Genomic DNA, 25608 nt, shown 5'->3' on the forward strand with positions numbered 1-25608 from the left:
AGCAAATGCTTTGTTCTATCCTGTGACAAAAGTGGGGAGTGAAAGGAATGTTCATTTCGTGAGAAAGGCGTTGAAAGAATAAAGGGAATGGTCAATGAAATATGATCCATAGACCTTGTCTGCATAGGTAGGACCAAGATCATTAGTTATGGTTATAGAACACTCCATGGCACAAATTCTCATTGCACACTCTCACCTAGATTGACAAGAGAGTCAGGGCAATCTGAACTTGCATTAGTAGATCATAGTATCTCCAACATACAATGTTTTTGAGAATTCATGGTACAGTGTTTGTGATGTGTATTTTTTGATATAACCAGTCTGTTGTCCAAACAAATTGCACATATAATACAGAAGTTCAAAAGCCGCCACAGGGTTTTTTGCAGCCTCTCCTTAGAAATTTACATTGCCATTACCAAGTCACCAATTTCAAGTGCTGTCAATCATGAACCTCTACAAACTGGCTTTATGTCTGCTGTTGTCCATGACGCACCACTACAGTCAGAAATCTTAGATAGCTTAGCATGCAAAGCAGTAGAGATTATTTGAAAAATAAAAGAATTTATTAAAAGTGCTTGGGAGAAGTATATCAAAAGGAACAGACATTAATAACATACAAAGAAGCTGTATGCTGACCATGGCAATCAAATTCCAACAGCATCAAGAAGCTCAGAGTGTTGTGAAACAGATACCAAAGAATTGGCAACTATAGCGCCACTAGCTGCCACTGCTGGAACTCCAATTCCTGGAAAAGTTGAATCGCCGCAACAAAAGAGCTGTGGGATGGGTGTTGAATGACCAGGAAACGTGGCTTCTCCAGCTTTTATAGCTGGGCCATATGTTCCTCTATTCCTTCTAAGGAACCTCTGGTGAGTAAGTGGCGTTCCTACCAATTTCACATCACAATTTTCACGACTAAATCCAGGACCCAGAGCACGTTCAACAGCTCTCCACATTACCTGAGACCAAAAGAACCATTCACAGCTTAAGGAAACAAAGAAGATGGATTGATTTCAGCTGGACTAAATATTTTAAACAAGAAGATCAGTCACAAAAGTTCTAAAGCAGTTTATGTCTCAAGTCAACCATGGAAACCTTAAACTTCCCTGTTTACCTAATCTAGTGAAATTCATCTTGCAAGTAAAGAATCACCATCAAAGTATGTGAAGTTGGCAAGGAAGCTTATGCTATAGGAAGTCGAAGGGATGAGTAACAAATTAAACTCAACTGTCAGGCTTTTTACAGCTATAAATGTGTTACCTATAAACAGAACAAACAGATTAAAAAACATAATGACAGACAGAAATACAATGCCTTCAAGGTCAGCTATTTGAGTGGTTTAGAAAATTCTAATACTTCTTGACCTTAAAGTGATTATAGAAGTAACAGAAAAATGAAGTAATGATCTAGGATCAAATATCTATACCTCTGATCGTTCTGCTTTGAGTCCTCGATACTCTGCACTTCTACGATCAAGCCCTTCCCACAAGCCAAATGGTTCTGTTCCTGGAGTATAAGCATGCAAAACATGTTTCCCCGGGGGTGCCAAGTCTTTACCGAGCACACTAGGTACAGAAATTAAGACAACATTCTGATCAGCATCTACACCCCTGCTCCAATCATTAACAACTATGTGATGGATTCCCAGGCCTTCCAGGATGTCCTGTCAACTACATGTGATTAGTTGCTTTGCAGGAGAACCAAATAAAGCCAAAGATGCAGAAAAGTTAAAAAGACGTATTCAATTGTGTAAATCTCTTGCAGAGGGGAACAGAAGCTCTTTGTTAAATGGATAGCAAGAAGGATGTCCAGCATTGAAAGTTGAAACACAATCTTTGTGAACTTTTGCAGGGAACAGAAATGCCATCTAATGACCCATCAAATTTGCTCTTTTATTTTTCAGAAAATTTTGGTAAGGAGATTATCTTATTAAAAAGACAACTAGCTTTTTATTTCAATGTTAAGACACGATGGAAAATGCTATCAAGTAGCATTAGTTGGCTAGTACTTTGCTGTACAATGGTGAATCGAAAAGACTATTTGGGTCAGTCATCCTCTACGAAGAAATTGCATCAATTTTTGCTTCTCCAGTAAAATACTCAGAAATGGAAAAAAATCACTTACTTATGCATAATGTAGTTTCAAACACAAAGGAAAGGAATTTCAGCTGACCTGTGAATCAAAACCCAAGTGGAGATGCATAAATGATTCACATTGTGGGGTTTCTTTAACTTTAGTTTGGTAAGATTTTGGGATGGCATCTGCTGGTAGCAAATTCAAAGTGTCCCACATAGATGCATTGCTTACAACAGCTTTCTTGGCACGTACAATCTACATAAAAGATCAACGCCAATGAACTAGTCAGCAGCTACCATTCCCAGAAATTGCATAAAACCCAAATGAAAAGCCTAGGTGCAGACAATTAAGGGAAACATATATGACGAACACTTACCTGTCCACTCCTTAACTTGACGCCAATAGCTCGACCATTTTCAACCAGAATATTTTCAACATGAGTACCCAATGCAAGCCTTCCACCAAATTTTTGCATTCCTCGCACAAGAGCATCTACTACTGCCCCACTTCCATGAAGAGGATATTCAAGCAAGCACCCTGGTTTATACCATTCTGCAAACATATAAACCTGAGAAGTGCAACGGAGTACAATGAAAATAAAAAGCATGAGTCTACAAATAAAAAGTAAAATGCAAACGCATAACATGGCTAGCAATCATGATTATATAAGATAATTAGGGCCTTCTGGAGTCAAAAACCAGTAGATATCAACATGTAAATAACAAATAAATAAAGAAATAAATAATATTGATTGATAATAACTTGGCTTATATTATTTGGACACTCTAATCTTACCTGATGATTGTTTTTAGAACTGAAGAAAACCAAATTTTAATCAACATCTTTTTTACAAAAAAGAAACTGTCTAGTTATCACCCATATGTCAACACTAATTGAGTTCAATATAACACAATATAGTAAACATAATCAAACTTCCATAAAGTTGTTCTAGATATGTGTGATTTCAAAAGTCAATAGTTCATGCCTTTGTTTTGCTAATTGTTTGCTAGTGACATGTAATTTATACTACTAGCTACCATATTCTTCTAGGAATGGTACACCCACCCCACTCAGTCACAACCACATCCAGACTTGCTTCCACATACTACAGACTAAGGATTTAAACATTGAAGTACAGACTCATACCAGTCACCAGCTGATAAGATACATACCTCAATAGGAGGCTGAAACAGCGTTAGTTGTTTTCAGTACGAATGAGCAAAACAATAAAGAAAAAGGTTTACCAAGCAGTGCAAGTTAAATATGACTTGATACAGAATGATTCGGGGCAGAACGCCTCAATACAACATGATACAGGACAACTCAGCCTGGTTTGCTAAAATTGGGGTGTGCAAGGGTTTCCTATGCCGGACCCTGGCCAGTGACAGCAGTTTTCAATCCTCAACTGATCTCCAACGAACATTTTTTATTGCTACAAATTTTTGCAATAACTCAATCAGATTTTATTGCCTTGTCCATTTTTGAACTTATCCATCATATAGTAGTTAACATACAGCCACTACTTTCATTTAGAATGTTGAAGGCTATAACTGAAAAATTGGGAGCTTCCTTGGCATTATCACTTCTGGAATCTTTCACTATCATCTTTCCTGTCCCCACATCACTCTTAATAGAGGTTAAGTAGGCCTCATATTACAATCATGTTAGATCCTATGAAGTTTTGAGAAAAGCCAAGGTTTTTGCATGACAATCTTACTGTTAATGAAGGAAAAATTGGGGGAAAAATCAGCACATAGGTTCTGAAAGACCATAGATAATAACTGAAGAATTGAGTTTACCATTTCCGCCGTGAGTGTCCCATTAGATTTGACCCCTGCAAGTAGAAAGCACAACAGGTCCACCCAATTACGAATAAAAGGGTTTTTCAGCTCCAGTGAATCAATAATCTCTGAGAAGGGTCTCAACAGCTTAGTAGCACCTAGAGCTCCTTGAGGTCCTATTTGGATAAATGATTTCAATAAAGATGGAGCATATCTAGCTGCTGCTGTCGAGAGAACACCCCAATCCCCTCGAATAGAAAGAGGAGGAAGAGCTGTTGCAGCAGCCGACATTGGCAGAACCACATCCTGTTGACTAATTCCATTTCTTATTTGAAATATGTATGATGAAACAAAATTTGTTGGAAAACATAATTATTGGCATTCAAGTAACAAAAGCATGTTGAGACAAATTAACAAAACTTGATTCATGCAGTTCTATCATCATTCTTAAGCAGGCAATTAATATGACAGATAAAACAAAAGGATATACAGATATATGATATACACGTGCTCGCACAAGAACAGATACTCAAACACATACAATACACATACATGCGTGCATATGTACATGCATTGTATGGATGAAGTTGCTTATGTATGCATTTACATAAAAATGTACAATTTATGTATTTATGTGCAACCATCTAGAATTTTACTTATTTGATGAATGCAGCTGGTGATGCCGAACAGCAGGGGAAGAGAAGAGAGAAGAAAAAATAGAGACTGAGAGAGGAGGAAGGAGGAAGAAAGAACTAGGCTTCGCACCTAGCCCTGCTAAGGGTCTCTCACCAGAGCTAAAGAAAAGAAAAGAATTACAATTTCATTCATAGCATACCCTAAACGGTGTACGGTCCAACATATTTATAAGACCCAGAAAATGCAAAAAATCCTTAAAAGAAACTAATCTCACAAAAACCCTTAGAGATGACAAAATACCAAAATAAGCCCTAAAGGCTGTCAAATAACAAAATACCCTAATAAGTCCAAATAACATAAAATCACCCCAAAATAAAATCAAATTGGTTGGACCATCCTCCTGTGGCGACCGTAGACCCGAGTGAAATGAAATCAAACTGGTTGGACCATCCTCCTGCGGCGACCATAGACCCGAGTGACGGATGACTTGGCACTGATGTCCACACCAGCTCTCCCCAGGTGGAAAGAAATCGACTTGACGAGCGCAACTCGGTGTAGCTCTGGTAGAACTCCAATAGGTCCGGGTTAACCCGTTGAAACTTCTCACACATGATCCAAATAGAGTCGAACTCTGGTCATCCTCGCCAACAAACCAAGAAGCACTGGATGCCTCCATCACTGGTAAAAACTATCTAATCGTCTAAAATAGCATCAACATGCTCTTTTTGTGCTCGGTGGAGAGGTAAAGGAATCGAAGCTGGTATGGGATCAGTAATAGGGGAATCATCAGGCTCAGGAGGGGGCTCAGCAAAAGGGTCATCGAAGATTGTCGGTAGGCCCTTGTAAGCAACCAAATCTTCAACATTAAAAGTTGGGCTAGTACCAAAATCAGATGGGAGGTCAATGACATAGGCATTAGTGCCAACCCTGTACAACACCCTGAATGGCCCAGTACTACGAGACTGTAATTTCTTAACGATTCCAGAAGAAAAGTGCTCAGGCTGAATACGAATCATTATACAATCCCTAGTTTGAAATTTCTTAGAACGCCTGTGGGAATCAGCTTTGCATTTTATAGGGAGCATTACTAGCATGAATGCACTTGTGAATTTTCTGATGCAACTCATGAATATTTTGTGAAAATGCATGTGCAAACTTGGGAATCCTAACTTGGGGAGGCATGGGTAAGAGATATGGAGGTTTCCTAGCTTACAACCATGCACTACCTCAAATGGACTCCTACCTATGGACCTGTTGACTAAATTATGGGGGTGAATTTCTTGGACAAATAGAGTGGACGCCAAAGATTCGTTGAACACATTTCGCTCAAATTCAGCGAGACGCAGGATGTGGAGAACCTTGTCCTTTGACACTTCGCATTTCTTGTTCTTATCAGGTGCCTCGGGCTGCAACGGATTGAGTTTAATTGTTTTGCCCTCGAACACAAAAGAACAAGAGTTGGATCGACCATAGATGGTGACATCAAAGTCGAACAGCCAAAATCTTCCGAAAATTAGATGTCCTACATCCATCGAAATTACATCACACCATATGGCGTCTTTGTAAGAAAGGATGTGAATGGGCACAAGACATCTTTTTTTGATGTGCATAGAAGTTGTGTCAATCTAAGAGACCTTATATGGTTGTGGCTGGGGAACGAGAGTCAAACCCAAGCGGAAGACGATGTTGAAGGATATTGCATTAATGCAACTCCCGCTATTGATGACGACCTTACAATCTCTCTCTGCACTTAATATAAGTATGAAAAATCGAGGTTCTTGTTCAATCATCAGTTTCTTTGGGTTGTGCGAGGGCACATCTGACTGCACTCATGATGGACTGGTCAAACTCTCTCTCTCTCTAAAGGTGCAAATGATATAGATGTAGTGAGGATGCATTCTAGGATATCAGGTCCTTCATCACACTCTTCATCAATGTCCTGAATGTCATCAATGTTTGGTTCATAGACTTGCTCCTTCAAGTCATCTGTATCACCTCTCTGCTTTTGCTAATCAATAACTAAAGATTTATTAGCGCATTGGGAGGCAGCGTGACCGAACCCTGGCATTTATAGCACTAATTCTGGAATTTGGTTTTGGAGGCTCACCAAGGACTCCCTTGCCTCATCGATGTTTGGTTCATAGACTTGCTCCTCCAAGTCATCTGTATCACCTCTCTGCTTTTGCTAATCAATAACTAAAGATTTATTAGCACATTGGGAGGCAGCGTGACCGAAACCTAAGCATTTATAGTACTGAATTCTGAAATTTGGTTTTGGAGGCTCACCAAGGACTCCCTTGCCTTTGGTGTCTCGGCTAAGATAGGGGCAGCAGGAGAGGGTCGAGGGGTAGAGAAGCCCACAGAAGGTATGGGCCCCGAAGAATTAGTACCCGTGGAAGTGCCCCAAATGTCAAAGCACCTCACAAACATAGACTTGGAGACCTGCTCATAGTTTTGTACGAATGTATAAGCCTGATCTAACATGGACACTTCTCGAAGGACAAGTTCTCTTCTAAGTTCATCATTGAGACCTCTTCGAAACCGGCTTAGGACCATTCTCTCATCCTCAATCACATTACATCGCATCATGTATTCATCAAATTGGGCAATGTAGTCAGTAGCTGATCGGGTGCCTTGCCTTAAGTTATTCCATCGGTCAAGGAGATCATCTTGGTAGCTAAGAGACAAGTATTTTTTCTTAAGTTTTCTTTCATTTCTATCCAGTTAGTTATAGCAGGTTGACGTCTCCTAGCCAGAAGTTGTTCCGTGTTTTGCTAGAAAAATCTAGCTCGACCGATGAGCTTCATTCTGACGAACTGGACCTTCTTTTTTTCAAACAAATATTATACCACTTAAAAAAATGGTCCATTTCGTGTAACCAGTCTGAGAAGACCTTTGGATCAAAGCGACCATCAAAGGTGGGGCTTCAACCCGAATGCCTTTCATCACATCTTCATCATGGTCACAAGGCTCTCTAGATTCTACATTGTGGCGATAACCCCTATTGCCATTAGGGAATGGCACCGATCCTCTTTGACTAGGGTAGGTTAGAGGGCGGCCTAAGAAGGAATTAGGGTTTAAGGTGGCCCTGTCGCACAAATCCTAGATGGTCTAGTATTTCGTCCTCCCGATCTCTGGGCCCTTCAAATAGGAGGAACTACCTTCTTTGAATTCCATAATCCTCTGAAGGAAAGCCTCAATTGAGTCTAATTGTGCGTCGGCCTAGGTGGACATTGTGGTCAAGTCTTGGACAGCCTTTAGCAAGGCTTCGATCTTGGGATCCATGGCAAGTAGGGAATCTAACAGGGAGACAACACAACCACTACAAACGTGCATATAATGAGGGTGCAAAGTTGTGCATGGCCCTACAATACTAAGACAGTGGTGGTTTCCTAGGCAGACCTAATGCATGAAAATGATGCCTAGAGTGCAATGTATATGCTCAATATAAACGAAAAAGCTAATCCATAGCAAATGAAATCAAGAAAGGATCACGTAATAAATGCAAGAAAGTAATTGCAGTCAAAATAGTGTCAGTATTTCGTGTATTGCAGGGTATCACAGAGCCTCGAAGATCTTCCAAAGATTAAGCAGCCCTACAATTAATAGCAAAAAGGGGCCACTACAAGGGTGTCTCAGGTTGTTTGGGGCGTGTGTGTTAAATGCACAGAAAAAAAAAGTCAATAGAGCACACAAGAGTTCATTGATGCTGAATTTAGACGAACAAATAAATTTTCTAGGAAGAGGAGGATCTAACCTGCTGGGGTAACAATCAGAAGCATAGTCGCAGCAAGTAGGCTCGTCAAATGGCTCAAATCGGATCTAATCACAGCAACTCAGCAAGCCTGATCTCAGCAACTCGTTGGGCCTTCGATTTAGAAGGGGCGGAGCCAGGTAGGGTGGTGGAACTGTCGAGTCTACAATTGAAAAGAAGGGGCAGAAGTATGGATGGCCTGATGGGCCTAATGGAAGTGGCGGGTGGGGGATGCCTGATGGGCCTGAATAAAAGGGGAAGGGGCGGGCCTGCTAAGAGGTTATGGGGTGGGCCGACATGTGACAGTGTGAGGGGGGTTTGATGCAGTGTGGGCCTAATAAGAGGGAGATGTGCGAGTGTGGCCTAACGAGAGGGGGCAGGGATCAGAAGGTGTGAAGGGGCGGGGACCGAGTGTGGTGGTGGCACTAGCAGTGGTTTCATGTCGAAACACCTCGAAGAGACAGAAGAGGGAGGGAGAGTTGGGGATGGGATAAGGGCAATAGGAAGGGGTCGAGGGGTAAAGGAGCTCACAGAAGGTCTGGGCCTCGAAGAATTAGTACCCTTGGAAGTGCCCCGAGTCTCAGAACACCTCACAAACATGGACTTGGAGACCTGCTCATAATTTTGTACGAATGTATAAGCCTGGTCTTACGTAGACACTTCTCGAAGGACAAGTTCTCTCCTGAGTTCATCATTGAGACCTCTTCGGAACCGGCTTACGAACATCCTCTCATCCTCAATCACATTACATCGCATCATGTATTCATCAAATTGGGCAATATAGTCAACAGCTGATTGGGTGCCTTGTCTTAAGTTATTCCATCGGTCAAGGAGATCATCCTGGTAGCTAAAAGGCAAGTATTTTTTTAAGTTTTTCTTTCATTTCTATCCAATCAGTTATGGCGGATTGACGTCTCCTAGCTAGGAGTTGTTCAGTGTTTTGCCAAAAAATAGCTCGATCGATGAGCTTCATTCTGGCACACCGAACTTTCTTTTCTTCAGACAAATTATACCACTCGAAGAAGTCCACTTCGTGCAACCAGTCTGAGAAGACTTTTAGGTCAAGGCGACCATCAAAGGTGGGAGCTTCAACCCGGATGCCTTTCATCACATCTTCATTATGGTCACAAGGCTCTCTAGGTTCTACATTGTAGCAATAACCCCTATCAACATTAGGAAATGGCACCGGTCCTCTTTGACTAGGATAGGTTAGAGGGCGGCCTGGAAAGCGATTAGGGTCAAGGTGGCCCTGTCGCACAGATCCTATGTTGGCGCTGTGCGGAAGCATGTGGATTCCTGATATCCGCTAACCTAGGGCGTCCCCTAGGGCGTCAGGCCGCATGGGGAAAGAAGGAAGAAGAGATGAAGAATCACAATCACAAACTAGGGTTTTCGTGGAGAAGAAGAGGAAGAGAAGAGAGAACGTGGGAGAAAGTTTTCTGGCGGCTCTTATTTCTTTAGAAAATAATACAAGTGATAACCCTAAAACTGATTACATCAAGCCTTTATATAGGCTCTCAATTTTAGTCTAATCCCAAGCCAACTCAATCTCCCCCTAAGCCACATTAGAAAGCACTCAACCCAAGTCCATGACTTATATGCTCTCTTCCATTGAGTCTAAACCTAGCCCAAGAATGACTTAGACCCTTAGGAACATAAATCATGAAGTCCCTAAGCCAGTCAAAGATCAAAAATTTCCATCATTGATTGAATGGCACGCCTGGCACGGCGTTGGAGTCGACCCCTGCAGATCAGTGGTCGACCCCAATACTTCAGGGGTCGACCCCTCACAGACAGGGGTCGACCCCTCCTTCACTGGGGTCGACCCCTTCCTGAGACGACAGAAAACAGCTCTCTGTCGTCTCCCTGTGACTTCCTGAGGTCGACCCTTCCTTGACTGTTAGGGGTCGACCCCACCTGAGACCGACAGAGAAGTGCTCTCTGTCGTCTCCATATGACTTCTTGGGGTCGACCCTTCCTTCACTGGGGTCAACCCCAGCTCTTCATGGGTCGACCCCAACTTTCCATGAGTCGACCCCAGCCTTGCAGAAACTAAATTTTGAGCTGGTTTTTCTTTGGATGCGCCACACATGAGCCTACAATCTCCACTTTGGCGCTCCAAAGCCTCTGTAAGCTTCTCATGGTCCATCAATCCCATCAGCGTCACACACCTAAGGAAGCCATCCCTTGGAAGAGTCTTGGTCAGTGTATCTGCCTGGTTCTCCTTCGTATGAACTTTGGCTAGCTCCACTTCACGTTCTTCCACCAACTCCCTAATCCTGTGGTATCTGATGTCAATATGTTTGGTCCTCGCATGATAGACCGAGTTCTGAACCAAACATAATGCACTCTAGCTATCACATTGCACCCTGACAGCTTCCTGTGCAAATCTCATTTCCAATGCCAATCCTTTCAACCATAGAGCTTCCTTGGCAGCTTCCGTGATGCCAATATACTCTGCTTCCGTTGTAGACAATGCCGTGATTGGTTGCAAGCTTGATCTCCATGACACTGGACCTCCATTCAAACAAAACACATAACCTGTGGTAGAACGTCGTGTGTCCATATCTCCTCCGTAATCAGCATCCACAAAACCAATCATCCGGCTCTAGTTCTCCTTGGTCATGTTGGAATTCTTCTCCTTGCTACCTTCCTGTCCATAGCAAATACCAACTCCAACTGTGCCCACCAAGTATCTAAAAACCTTTCAGTGCTCTCCAATGCTCCTTGCTAGGGTTAGCCATGAACCTGCTGACTTGGCTAACTGCATGTGCAAGATCTGGTAACAGACCATGGCATACATCAAACTCCCAACTCCTGAAGCATATGGAATGCTCTTCATCTCCTCAGCTTCCGCCTCAGTCTGTGGTGACATTGTCTTCGAAAAACTGACATGACCGACTATTGGTAATGCCGCCGGTTTCGCTCCATCCATGCCATATCTCCGCAATACCTTTCTGATGTAACCTCCCTGAGATAAATGCAGCACCTTCTTGGTTCCATCCCTGAGAATCTCCATGCCTAGAATCTTCGTGGCTGGACCCAAATCCTTCATCTTAAATTTCCGAGATAAGGCTACCTTTAAGTCTTTCACAATTCCTCTACTCTTGCAAGCAATCAGCATGTCATCTACATACAAGAGTAGATATAATCTAGACTCATCCTCAAGAGTCTTCACATAGACACAAGGGTCATACTCACATCTGGTCATGCCAATGCTCCTCACATATGTGTCGAACCGCAAGTACCATTGCCTTGATGATTGCTTCAACCCATAGAGTGATCTCTGCAGCAAACAAACCTTTCCTTCTGACCCTGGCTCACCAAACCCCTTTGGCTGCTCCATATAAATCTTCTCCTCCAAATTTTCATGGAGGAAAGCTGTTTTAACATCCATTTGCTCCAACTCCAAATTCTGAATGGCAACAATGCTCAACAGCATCTGAATAGAAGTATGTCGAACAACTGGGGAGAATACTTCATTATAATCAATGCCCTCCTTCTGGGAGTATCCCTTAGCCACTAACCTGGCCTTGTATCTGATGCCTTCTCTATCTGAAAGTCCTTTGCATTAGAACACCCACTTGCTTCCAATGGGTTTTTCTTTCCACTTGGCAACTGCACCAACCGCCAAGTCTAATTTTTCTGAAGAGACTGCATCTTCTCTGCCATAGCTTGGACCCACCTATCGCTATCCTAGCGTGCCAGTGCCTCCTCATAGGTCTCCGGGTCTCCATCACAACAACCAATGCATAAGACATGGTTTCGCCAAAACCATACCTCTCCGGCTGCTTCACAATCCGCTTAGGCTTGTGCAGTGTGACTCCGATGCTTCTGCTGGGATATTGTTCCTTCCTTTGCACATCTCGTCTCCAAGTTAGCATCTCGCTCCTCTCCACATGTGGAGGCACCTTTGACTGGTGCTCCACCTAAATTTCATGTCCTTCTGGTGCACTTGCAAAAGGTAAAACTGAATAAGAAGTTAGTTGTCCAACCCTGTCTTGTTGGTTCTCCCCCCGCTCTTCTTTCACCCTTTGCATCTTTAGGACTCAATTCTCATCAAAGACCACATCCCTACTGATAGTAGTCTTCTTCTCCAAGGGATCCCACAGCCGATAACCCTTGACTCCACGCGGATATCCTATGAACACCATCTTTCGTGACTTGGCATCCAACTTGCTCCGCTCACTGGGATCAATGTGCACAAATGCCGTCCACCCAAATACTCTAAGATGGCCAACCTCCACCTTTCCAGACCATAGCTTCTCTGGAACCCTTCCATCTAGCTTTGTATGAGGAGATCAATTCACCAAGTAGCAGGCTATGTCTACTGTGTCCACCCAAAACACCTTGGGAAGCCCTGCCTGCAATCTCATACATCTAGCTTTTTCCATGAGAGTCCTGTTTATCCTTTCGGCCACCCCATTCTGTTGAGGAGTCTTCCTCACTGAAAATTGCCTCTTGGTCCCACAATCTTCGCAAAATTTCAGAAACTCCTTACTTAGAGAAGACCTCTGACTTTTTCCTCAAGAAGTACAACCAAACTCTTCTTGAAAAGTCATCAATAAGAGTTAGAAAATATCTTGCCCCATTCCTGGCTATAACCGGGGCCGGTCCCCAAACATCCGTGTGCACTAGCTCCAGGGGACCACCGCTGCGTGTAGTACTGGTAGAAAACTTCACCCTGTGTTGCTTCCCTAACTGGCAAGGCTCACACACCTCTGGAACTCCTCCATCCAGATCTGATATCAGTCCATCTTTGCTCAGCATCTTCATACCACGATCTCCCATGTGACCCAAGCGGTAATGCCACAAACAATATGCTTCCTGCTGGCCCTGTGCCACTGCTGCTGTTTCGGATCCCCCACACACCACGGACCCTTCCATTCTGTACAAATTATTCTCCAACCTCCTCCCCTTCATCACAACTATGGCTCATGTGGATATATTCAAAATACCACTCCTGGAACGGCAACTAAAGTTGTAACCATTCTTCTCCAAGTAGCCAAGTGACACTAGATTCTTTTTCAGATTCGGGACGTGCTTTACATTGGTAAAAGTCCGCACCATCCCATCAAACATCCTCACCTTGATGGTCCCAATGCCAGCCACCTTGCAAGGATGATCATCTCCTAATGTCACACTCCCCTCATCGATTTTGGTGTATGTAGCAAACCAAGACCGATTTGGTGTGTAGTGATGAGAGCAAGCTGAATCCATTGTCCAGATATTCGTGTTGTTCCTGTGATCATCTGAAACTACCAAAAGGTCATCCTCCACCTTGAGATCAGCCACGGCACTAACTGAATCCTTGCCATTCTTCTCTCCCTGAAGCTTCTTCCAAAGCGGACAATTCTGCTTCAAGTGTCCTGCTTCATTGCACTTATAGCATCTGAACTCTTTCTTGCCCTTCTTGGACTTTGATTGTCCCCTTTGCTTGCTCCATTCCTTCCCTCTCCCAGGCCTCTCTCCGACAGTAAGACCTTCCTGAGGAACTCCATCCTTTATCAATCTTTCTCTTTGCTCATTGGACCTTAGCACAGAAATTATGTCTTCATAATTCAGCGTCTCCTTCCCATACAGCAAAGTAGTAACCAAAGGATCATAAGAACCAGGCAGCGAGCAAAGCAAGAGTAGAGATCTATTCTCCTCTTCCATCTTCACCCCAAGGGTCTGCAAGTCATTGCAAACCTGGTCAAACCTCTGAATATGAAGAACAATATCTCCACCTTCATGCATCCGAAGGCTGTACAATTGTTTCTTCAACATCAACTTGTTGCACATATTCTTCCCCATATACATGGTATGCAACTTTGTCCATAATCCCTTGGGTGTCTTCTCCTCTAGGACGCTGTACAAGGCTGAATCCGCTAAGCATCCTCTGATGGCAGCGCAAGCCCTTTTCTCCAAAGAAAACCATTCCTTCTCTGTCATACCCTCCGGCCTGTCCTCCAAGACCGAATCCAGATAGTTCTGCACCAAGAGATCCTCCACCCGGACCTTCCACATAGAGAAGCTTTCCTTTCATTAAACTTCTCAAACTCCACCTTCATATTATTGTTCATGGTTGGCCAGACCACAATCACAAATAAACACAAATCTGATTTGAGAAATCACCTTGAAGGGAGATAAGCGGACTGCTTTCCTCTTGATGTCTTTCCTTCGTTTCTTCTTTCCTACGCCAAAACCTGGCTCTGATACCAATTGTTGGCGCTGTGGGGAAGCATGTGGATCCCTGATATCCGCTAACCTAGGATGTCCCCTAGGACGCCAGGCCGCGTGGGGAAAGAAGGAAGAAGAGATGAAGAATCACAATCACAAACTAGGGTTTTCGTGGAGAAGAAGAGGAAGAGGAGAGAACGTGGGAGAAAGTTTTCTGGCGGCTCTTATTTCTTCAGGAAATAATACAAGTGATAACCCTAAAACTGATTACATCAAGCCTTTATATAGGCTCTCAATTTTAGTCTAATCCCAAGCCAACTCAATCTCCCCCTAAGCCACATTAGAAAGCACTCAACCCAAGTCCATGACTTATATGCTCTCTTCCATTGAGTCTAAACCTAGCCCAAGAATGACTTAGACCCTTAGGAACATAAATCATGAAGTCCCTAAGCCAGTCAAAGATCAAAAATTCCCATCATTGATTGAATGGCACGCCTGGCACGGCGTTGGAGTCGACCCCTGCAGATCAGGGGTCGACCCCCTCACAGACAGGGGTCGACCCCTCCTTCACTGGGGTCGACCCCAAGGGTCGACCCCTTCCTGAAACGATAGAAAACAGCACTCTTTCGTCTCCCTGTGACTTCCTGGGGTCGACCCTTCCTTCACTGGGGTCGACCCCAGACTGTTAGGGCCCCTGACTGTTAGGGGTCGACCCCACCTGAGATCGACAGAGAAGTGCTCTCTGTCGTCTCCCTATGACTTCTTGGGGTCGACCCTTCCTTCACTAGGGTCAACCCCAGCTCTTCATGGGTCGACCCTTCCTTCACTAGGGTCAACCCCAGCTCTTCATGGGTCGACCCCAGCTTTCCATGAGTCGACCCCAGCCTTGCAGAAACTGAATTTTGAGCTGGTTTTCCTTTGGATGCGCCACACATGAGCCTACATCCTAGATGGTCTAGGATTTCGTCCTCGATCTCTAAGCCTTCTAAATGGGAGGAACTACCTTCTTTAGATCCCATAATCCTCTGAAGGAAATCTAATCGGGCGTTGGCCTGGGTGGACACTGTGGTCAAGTCTTGGACAGCCTTTAGCAAGGCTTCAAAGTTGGGATCCATGGTAAGTTGGGATTCTAACTGGGAGACAACACGACCACTACGAACATGCATATAATGAGTGTGCAAAGTTGTGTGTGGCCCTACAATACTAAGACAGTGGTAGTTCCTAGACAGACCTAATGCATGAAAATGATGCCTAGAGCGCAATGTATATGCTCAATATAAACAGAAAGCTAATCCATAGCAAATGAAAACAAGAAGAGGATCACATAATAAATGCAAGAAAGTAATTGCAGTCAAATAGTGACAGTATTTCTGTGTTGCAGGGTATCATGGAGCCTCGAAGAACTTCCAAAGATTAGGCAGCCCTACAATTAATGACAAAAAGGGGCCACTACAAGGGTTTCTCAGGTTGTTTGAGGCATGTGTGTTGAATTCACAGTAGAAAAAATCAATAGAGCACACAAGAGTTCATCGATGCTGAATTTAGACGAATAAATAGATTTTTCATGAATATAGGGATCTGACCTGGGCTGGGGCGACAATCAGAAGCGCGGTCGCAGCAAGTGGGCTCATCAAATGGCTCAAATCGGGTCTGATCACAGCAACTCAACAGGCCTGATCTCGGCAACTCGTTGGGCCTTCGGTTTAGAAGAATGGGGCAAAGCCAGGTAAGGTGGTGGGCCTATCAGGCCTGCAATTGAAAAGAAGGGGTGGAAGTATGGATGGCCTGATGGACCTAATGGAAGTGGCGGGCGAGGGGTGCCAGATGGGCCTAAATAAAAGGGGAAGGGGCAGGCCTGCTAAGAGGTTATGGGGTGGGCCCGTGACGGTGTGAAGGGGGTTTGTTGCTTGGTGTGGGCCTGATGAGAGGGGTGTGCAGTATGGGCCTAATGAGAGGGGGTGGGATTGGAAGGCGTGAGAGGGGGGGTGGACCGAGTGTGGTGGTGGCGTGCAATAGTTTCACTGTCGAACCCTCAAAGAGACGAGAAGAGGAAGGGAGAGTTGGGGATGGGCGAGATGCCGTGATGAGTGATCGCAAAAGAAGAAGAGTAGAGGGAGAGGAGGGGAAAGGAGAAGAAGAGGAAGGAACCGGCAGCGGAGTTCGGCGACGGCCTAATGAATAGAAAAAGAGGGAGGGTTGTGTGCGGTGGAGGCTTTGAGGGAGGGTTGGGTGCGGTGGGTTCGACGCCTTAACCCTTTAAGGGGAAGGGAGAGAGTTTTGGGGAGGAGCGATAGGGTTCGGGGCGGCGAGCGAAGGGGGTTGTGTCCCTCCATCCAACACCGAAGATGGGGAGAACCGGCGTTAGTCACGCAGATCACAGCATCAGCAAATGCAACGAAGGCAGAAGCGACGCTGCAGTGGAGGTCTTGGGGAAGAAGGTGAGTAGTACTCTTTTTTTTCTTTCTTTCTTTTTTTTCTTTTTTTAAACTCAGATCCCGATAGGGTTCAGGTTAATGGGCACAACCCGCTCCGGTAACCCATTACGCGCCCGATACAGATTTTTTTTAAATCAAACCCAAAAGGATTCAGGCTAACGGGCACAACCCGACCCGATAAACCATTACGTACCTCTTTGTGGGTTGTTGCAGGTGGTTACGCCGGCTTCCGCAGCAACTGGCACGTGGGGGCGCGGGCGGTTGAGGACGATGGGGCGCTCGGAGAGGGACAACGGTGTTCCTCTTCTCGGATCCGAACGACGGACGCCGCTAGGGGAAGGTTTTCCCCTTCCTTTCATCGGGAGCCACCGCAGGAACCCGGGAACACAGGAGGCGTCGCGTCCAGTCGCGACCGCCTCAGGGGTTCCTGTTTCCTTCTCGTGCACCGTCGGAAGGAGAGGATGCACACAAGGTTTGGGGACTTCAGCTCGAAAAAAGAATCGGGACCGTTTCTCGGTTGGGAAGGAGATGCCAACGCTTCCTCGTGTGAAGCCTGAGCCCACGAGAAAGCTAAGGCCCACAGCAACTCAAAAGTTTTTTTTTTTGTGAAGCCGAGCTCTGATACCAATGCTGATGCTGGACAGCAAGGAAAGAGAAGAAATCACACCTAGCCCTGCTCGGGATTTCACATCAGAGCTAAAAGAAAGAATCATAATTTTATTCATAGCATACCTTAAACGGTGTACAGTCCAACATATTTATAAGACCCTGAAAATGCTAAAGACCCCTAAAAGAAACTAAACTCACAAGACCCTAAGAGATGACAAAATACCAAAATAAATCCTAAAGACTGTCAAATAACAAATACCCTAATAAGCCAAATAACATAAAATCACCCCATGGCTGGACCATCCTCCTACACGACCATAGACCCGAGTGAAATAAAATCAAATTGGCTGGACCATCCTCCTACGGCGACCATAGACCCGAGTGAAATAAAATCAAACTGATTGGAGTATTGGACTATCCTCCTACGACGACCGTAGACCTGAGGACAGATGATCTGGCACTGGTGTCCGCATCAGCTGGATATGGTTGTGGCTAATAGGCACAACCATAGATGATGATGTAATTAAAAGGTTTTAATTTTACTTCCAATGGCATCCACAAAAAAACAAACAATAAAATTTTTTGCTTCATATTGAAAGGGCCAAAGTTTTGTTGGCAACTATACAAAATAACAAAGTTGTGCTTGAGATAACATTCTCCGTTCATTGCATGAAATGTTCCCAAGTTGGTGAGATGAATGTTTGTGCTCATACATGAGGTGCACATAATGCATGCAAGTATGCATGTGTGTGTGAGAGAGAAAAAAAGCATAAATTATGCCCAAAAAGGTTAATTCATATAATTTATCATTTACTGAACTACTTTAATCCATTTGTAAGTTGGAAAATTGTGATGGCCCGATCAAGGTCTGGTCCACTTAACCGGCCTAACTTGGCTTGGCCAAGCCCAAGCTTCCATCGAAAAAGAAAAAAAAAGAAGCGATTGAAACAGGGGATCACGATCCCTTATTCCAAGCAGCCTAAACGGCCACCGTTGAGGTGTGGCCGAGGGAGGCGCAGCCGGTGCAAACGGCCGCCAGCCATTGGAGACTGTTGCAACTGGCGAACAGTCGGCCGGTGCCGCTGTTCGTCCGAGTTTATCCCTCTCCTACGGCTTGTATATAAACCCCTCTTCTCCTCGATCGATCTATCGCCACTCACCACCCCGCCTTCTCCCTCCCTCCTAGGGGTGGCAATCGGGTCGGGTCAAGCATAAACAGGTCGGGTCAAATACAGGTCGGATTAGAAAACCATAAATCTGAACCCGACCTGTTTATTAAACGGGTCAGGAATTGCAAACCTGAATCTGACCTGTTTATTAAACAGGTAACCCGATCCGACCCGTTTAACCTGTTTAATAAACAGGTAACCTGTTTATCCAACCCGACCCGACCTGTTTAGACCTGTTTAACCTGTTTAGACCTGTTTAACATGTTTAACCCGTTTAACCCGTTTAACCTGTCCAACAGTTAAACGGGTTAAACGGTTTAAACGGATCAGACATTTAAAACCCGTATCCGATCCAATTAATAAACAGGTTAAATGGGTCGACCTGTTTACGATCCGAACCTGTTTAGGCCAAACCCAAACCTGTTTATGGCGGGTCGAACACGGATCGGGTTGGCGGGTCGGGTCATATTTTGCCACCCCTACTCCCTCCTTCCTCCCTGGTGGCCAGCATGCCACCCCGATCGACCGTCACCACCCAAAACCTCCTTCCTTCTCTCTTTAGATCTTGGTTGCTTTCCTCCTCTATTCCGAGAACTATCTCCTCTCTCATCGGGATACGCCGGAAATCGCCACCGCCGCCGAAGAACACCTCCTCCACCCCTTGTCAATGAGTCCTCTTCCCCCGTCGAAGCTCCCTTGGGCCATGGGGGTTGCCACCAAGGCAGCTGGGGGCGCTGCCCCTCTCCCTTTCTTTCTCTATTTTGGCAGAAAACATCCCTTTCCTCGGCCAACACCGCCGCTCTCCACCACCCGCCATCGCCGCCTCCGACTGCCGCCTTATCAAACCGCCCTGATCAGCCAAGTCCTCCTTCATTTGTTCATAAGGTTGAGGATTTAGGTCTTAGTAGAAGAAAGAAAAAGAAAAGTTGAGAGAAAGCCAATCCCTCTCTCTAATCTCCCTGTTTCTCTTTCTTTGATTTCTTCTCCCTCTCCTTGTCTTATGAGCCCTATAGGAGGGTCTTGGCCTCCTCAATGAACATCTGGTCGACCCTTGGTAAAAAGGGATCTTGAATCTTGCTTGTTGTTGTGCAGTGTGTTGGCCCTCACCTTGATCCTTGCCGAGCAACACTGGACTTTATCATCACTAATATCTATTATGTTACCTGTACTCTAGTCTGATTCTTATTTCATGAGTTGATCCGAGTAAGTGGTAGAAGGGATTTGAGGGACCTAGAGATAGACCCTTGGTGGACGCCGAGTCTAGGTTACTAGTCCACTGTTTGATTTTTTTGTAATAATCGAGTTTGATTTTGTAGGAGGAGAGTCATCTGCAGAAGAAAGTTCTGATCAGGGTACTCTACACCCCAGCTCGTAGATCGTGAAGTAGGTCAGTGATTGCTATGTTTAATCGATCTTCAATAGAGGTAAGAATCTCTATACTTGGTCACCAATATAAATATATATACATGTTTATTGATTTGTACCGTTGGATTTGCATCATAAGATTTAAAGCGTAAGATTTGCATCGAGATATTTACATCGATAGATTTGGTTTGGTGTGTGATAGTATGTGGACAAAGATATCTTGAATTTGAGAGAAATGCACTGTGTAAGTGAAAACTAATTTGACAAGAGTAAAATGTAAATCAGACGGATAAAATATAACTTGAACCAACCTCGTCATGAGATAGCCTCCACGAGCTTATGCGTAGGATAGCCTCTACGGGCTTACACGTGGAATAGCCTCCACGAGTTTATGCATGGGATAGCCTCCACGGCAAGGTACGGACCGGTTCAGCCCGTACCGTACCAGTGCCGCCCGTGACCGGTACAGTACAGCCTTTGAAAATGGTTCGCACTCGTAGGGAGAAGAAGAGGAAGAAGAGAAAAGAAGAGGAAGAAAGAGGAAGAAAGAGGAAGAAAGAAGAGGAAGAAGAAGAGAGAGGAGAAGAAGAGAAAAAAAGTACCGGTTCGCAGTTCGCGGATTACCCCCCTCCTGATCAGTTCCTTATTTCCTTCCTTGCTCGCAGGAGAAAGGGGCAAGAGAGGAGAAGAAAGGAGGAGAGCGGAGAAGGCGAGAAGGAGAGAAGGTTCGGGAAGGAGGAAGAGAAGGACAAGAAAAAGGAAAAAAAAAGAAAAAAAAGTCCGCACGCGATACCCGCGCTAGGAACCGCGCCCGCGTGGGCACGCTACCCCGCGCGGGATGCCCTACGTGGGTCATTTAACGCGAACCTCTGTGCGCGTGTCCGCACGTTGGCTTTTTTTTTTCCTTGGCCGCGCGTCCGCTCCATCGATTTTTCTTGGCTGATTCGGCACCGGTTGAAACCGGTGCCAAACCGGTACCGGTGCCAACCGGTACGTCGATACGGTCGATATGGCAGACCTTGCTCCACGGATTTACACGAACGATTTTGTTTAGCAGTCTTGGACTGGGTCATGATCTTGGTTTGCCCAAAACCAAAAAAATATTGCTATGAAATTTGAAAATCAAGTTAATGAGAAACGAATGGCATGACATAAAAAATTGTTGGTTAAATTTGAGATATATATATGTATATATATATATATATGCTTTTTTGATAAGATGGGCTTATGTGCATGTTATTTGTATGAGCTTTCCGAGTAATAATATAGTATTCATTTTATCCAATATTATTCATTGATTATTTTCTTATTACTTATGGTGTAGCGATTCGAAATTCTTACTGGGCTGGAAAAGCTCATATTCTTCTTTGTATTTTTTTCAGTCACAAAAAGTATAGTTTCGGGTAGGAGGGACGTTGAGTTTGCACAACTAGTAGTTAGTTAGCTAGTTATCTCCTTTATTTTGCTGATATCGATGGACATCTGAAACTTTGTAATTAAACTAGTTGATTATTTGAGGTTAGTGGTTTTATTGGATTGATTTGATTTTATTTGTTGGTATTTATGTGGATATTGTTCATCTGTCCTAGCATATTTCCTAGGGCCCTGCCCTAGGGAGTGTGCGGCCATGTCACGTGGCCGACTCGAGTGGCGGGTTCGAGGCATGACAGAAATTAACATCATTTGTGAAGATCATGATACACATAAAATATATGTACGTTAAAACTTAGCATATCAATTCATTTGGGAGCTATGGAGCTCAAATAATCAAAAAGAAAAGTTTAAGAAGAGATAAGGTAGAAGTCCACAACTCCATGAGAAATAAATAGAGATTCAGTTAGGGAAAGAAAAATAATATATTCAAAAGGCTCCTTTCATACTCACAAGAAGCTTTTTCCACTCACGGACAGCTTCAAGACCTACATACTTCTCAAGGTCCTGTAAGAAATCACTTAGAAGAAATTAGTGCATGCTAAAGACATAATGTTACCAAGAGTAAAACTATAGGAGTTCAAGTATGATTAAGCAAAACTTATCACCAAGAAATTTATCATAGGAAGCTTCATTCGAAGAAAAAAAATTAAAGCATACTTTCTAAATCATAAACTTATCTTCTTTCATTGGAAGGCCAAGTTCATTGGATACAAATAATTTTACTGAATGAACAATGGCAAGCCTTCCATGCTAGTTTGTAAAATTATTTAAAAAAGAAGAAAACAATGCCTCAGAATTGGCAAGAAGCTGATAAATTGATTAGCGAACATATCATAGGTATTAGTTTACTTTGGTCAAAGCTGTTACTTCATCCTATTTGTTTGATAGTCAAACTAATAAAATTAAGCACAAATCATCAAAAACATAGACAAGTGGGTTGAAATTAAGTAATACTTACCACTTGCCACAGTATTAATATATACTACAATATATCACAATATGCTCTGTTTTAATCACTTCTAAGAACTTTAGGATGTATAGCTACTACGGTTCATACTCATACATTCTACGAGATGAGCTAGCTATGAATGCTAGCTCCCAAATTTTTCTGAAAGTCCAAATGTCCAATATTTTACTGGTATGCCTATATATGCATAAATTATTTTTTCATTATTTGGATCATTTAAAGTCTTACAGTCCAGAATTCTAGAAAGGACTGCTAGATATATAACAAGATGGCACTTTATCTTCTCTGCTTAACTGCCTCTTTATTCATTCATCTCCATCTTTTGCTTACACAAATGACCTAAAGCTAGTGTATATAGTCATATTTTCAAAATTAGATTTAAAAACATATAACAGGCTAATCTATACATAAAATGACACATACTAAAGTACATAAATATGCACATGCATGTGTAAGCAAGCAAGAAATAGAGAGAGAGGAGCGATAGAGAGAGATGGGCTGGGCTATACACTTTGTTTGAGAACTTTTGCAATGGAACTAGTGATTTTTCAGCTATAGATGTGCTCAGAAAGTAATTAACATTTCTCATAAAATTTTCCCCCCTCTTTTGCTCCTTTTGTTATCTATGCTCATGAATTTTAATCCATTTAATAACTTCCATTTATTATCCAGATTTGTATGTTTTCGCCTTAACTTGGAACAATACAACCACATACTGCATCTACGTTATTCCTAACACTTAAAGTCTAAACTACTCCCATGGTGATTCTTCTATTTTATATGTCAAATTAGTCATTTTCACTTCATTGCACAATGTATGCTATATAACATAAACCTAAATTTCATGCTAGCATTCTAGAGTAAGCAAAAGTAAATTTCGGCATATGCAATGCACATGGCAGAGCTGAAAAGGAGAATTTGATGGATGGTTGTGATCCCATGTATCGAGATTATTTACAGTAGATTTCATAAATATAACCTCATCATTAGTTTGTATACATAATACACATTTCTAACCATTTACTAAACATGCATGTTCTTTTTTTTTTTTTTTTTTTTTTGGGGGGGGGGGGGTGCGGCGGGTGGGGGGATTTACTAGCAAAAGGGCTCTTGTAATGAAATGTAGAGATCGTTGGCTCTTGTTAGACTTGCATATCTCGCTAATACTTGCAAGAGAAATGGGAAGTTAAGCTAGCCCAAAGGAGTCTGCATTCTATTCTATATTTTATACATAATTGACGGGCGATATATTATTTAGACACCAGACAAAGTCCAAATTAACACCATTTTATGGAGGCTACTCAACGCCATTTCCCATAACATTTTGCTTTCTTACATTTGCATATAAATCATTTTAGATGGTTATATTTATGACAAACACAATTTTTTGCTCAAAATATCATCTTTAATCATCTATTAGGATTAACCTAGGATGTTGGCATAATCTCAAATGCAAAGAACTATTCAATAATGACTTTGTCTGATAGAGGAAAGTGTGACACCCTATAACAACTCAAGACCTCACCCAAAAAGGCTAGCCAGCAGGTATTACTTAGGATTCTTGGTCCTGTTTAAATACCCAATATCTATCTAGTGCGTAGCCGATATGGGACTAATACATGTCCGCATGAGTCATCACACACCCAATCTTATGTCACTATGTAAAATTCCTCTATCATAAATCATATTTGGCCTAATTCGCCTAAATAATATCATCCATATACTAAACACATGCCCACATGGGTCCTCACATACTCCTCTGATTTGAGCCCTAGCATCCTTATCATGCTAAAAATCTAAATCCAATCACAAACACCACTATTAGCACGTGGTCAACCCCAATGGACCTATTTGAGTCCATAAAGACTATCAGCTGAGTTCACAAAAATTTTATTTGTAACAACATAAGACCTGACCTAAAAGGCTAGCTAGAAAGTATTATGTAGGTCCCTTAGCTTTGTATAAGTACCCAAGATCTATTCAGTGTATAGCCGATATGGGACTACTACATGCCCGTATGAGTCCTCACACACCCAATCTTATGTCACTATGTAAAATTCCTCTGTGATAATTCATATTTTGGCCTAATTCACCTAAATAATATCATCCATATACTACTCCCCCCATCCCCCACCTCCAACCACCACCTCTCTCCTTCATAAAAAAGGACCACCTAACTCATATGCTTACACTCATACACACAACACACACCGTAAGAAGAAAACCTATAATCTATTTTATATGGCAGATGACACTTCCATTTCTTACATGACATGCAGATCTACATGGTGCAGTTGTAGATTGAATGGGATTTTTCCAATAAATGATATCTGAATCCTGGAAAAAGACACAAAGAATAAATCTTGTAACAATCATAACATATGCATGCATGCATATATACAAATATACACACATAGAACAAAATATATATATATATATATATCTATTTTATACAGCAGATGATGCTTCCATTTCTTACGTGATCTGCAGATCTACATGTTGCAATTATAGACTGAACAAGGTCTTTCTAATAATGATTTCTGAATCTTGGAAACGGACACAAAGAAAATTATTGTAGCAATCATTACATAAATTGTGTTATCCTACAGCTCAGCTTATATCAGGAATAAATGTTGCTAAAGTTTTCTCACATAATTCTATATTGTTTACAGCCAGTAGAAGATTGAAAAAATTACCATAAAAGAGGGGGGAGTGCTAAGCTTTGGATGAGCTTCTCTTTTGAGAAAATAAAAGGCAATAAGGTGAAGAACATTGAGTACTGCACTATCACCTTGAGAAACTCTGTGGGGCCTATTCGTGACAAGAACTCGCCTTCAGGTATGTACACCATCCATGAGTCATAGGATGCACACGGAACTGACTCACCCAATGCATCAAGAACCTAAGATTCATGAGAAAAATATCATTTTCAAATGGAAGATAAGTTATAGATTCATTACGCAAGACAGAATCCAGAAACTGTCCAACAGCAATGTCCTAACAAAGACGGTGTACAAAATGAACATGCAATTCATATAATTTGAGTTCAGAGATGAGCAAGAAAGAAAGCACACCGATAAAATAATTGAAAAATGCCCAAAAAATATTGATTCATAAAGAAAACATGTTCTAAAATAAATAAATAAAAGGATATCATGGACATATATGATAATTTGAATAATTTTTTGTCAAATAATATCTTATAATATATATATATAGC

At 42.8% G+C, this 25608-nt stretch overlaps 1 protein-coding gene across 5 annotated transcripts; it reads right to left on the minus strand.

Moving 5' to 3' along the window:
- Window positions 1-210: 210 nt before the first annotated feature.
- LOC120105898 (prolycopene isomerase, chloroplastic-like) lies at window positions 211-25322 on the minus strand. 5 transcript variants are annotated; one of them, XM_039118661.1, is made up of 8 exons: window positions 25180-25322; window positions 21872-21925; window positions 3876-4163; window positions 2453-2644; window positions 2173-2331; window positions 1427-1663; window positions 618-959; window positions 211-495 (listed from the first exon to the last, which is right to left on the minus strand). In XM_039118661.1, exons 1-7 carry the CDS (start codon window positions 25237-25239, stop codon window positions 645-647), a joined length of 1305 nt encoding a protein of 434 aa, XP_038974589.1. In that variant the 5' UTR covers window positions 25240-25322; the 3' UTR covers window positions 211-495; window positions 618-644. The 5 variants fall into 5 exon arrangements, with proteins under 5 accessions (XP_038974589.1, XP_038974588.1, XP_038974590.1 ...); XM_039118660.1 differs by having other exon boundaries at window positions 637-959; window positions 25180-25321; XM_039118662.1 differs by having other exon boundaries at window positions 637-959; window positions 25085-25190.
- Window positions 25323-25608: the final 286 nt, after the last annotated feature.

Source organism: Phoenix dactylifera, unplaced genomic scaffold (assembly GCF_009389715.1).
Source record: "Phoenix dactylifera cultivar Barhee BC4 unplaced genomic scaffold, palm_55x_up_171113_PBpolish2nd_filt_p 000389F, whole genome shotgun sequence".
In the NCBI taxonomy this organism is placed as follows: Eukaryota; Viridiplantae; Streptophyta; class Magnoliopsida; order Arecales; family Arecaceae; genus Phoenix; species Phoenix dactylifera.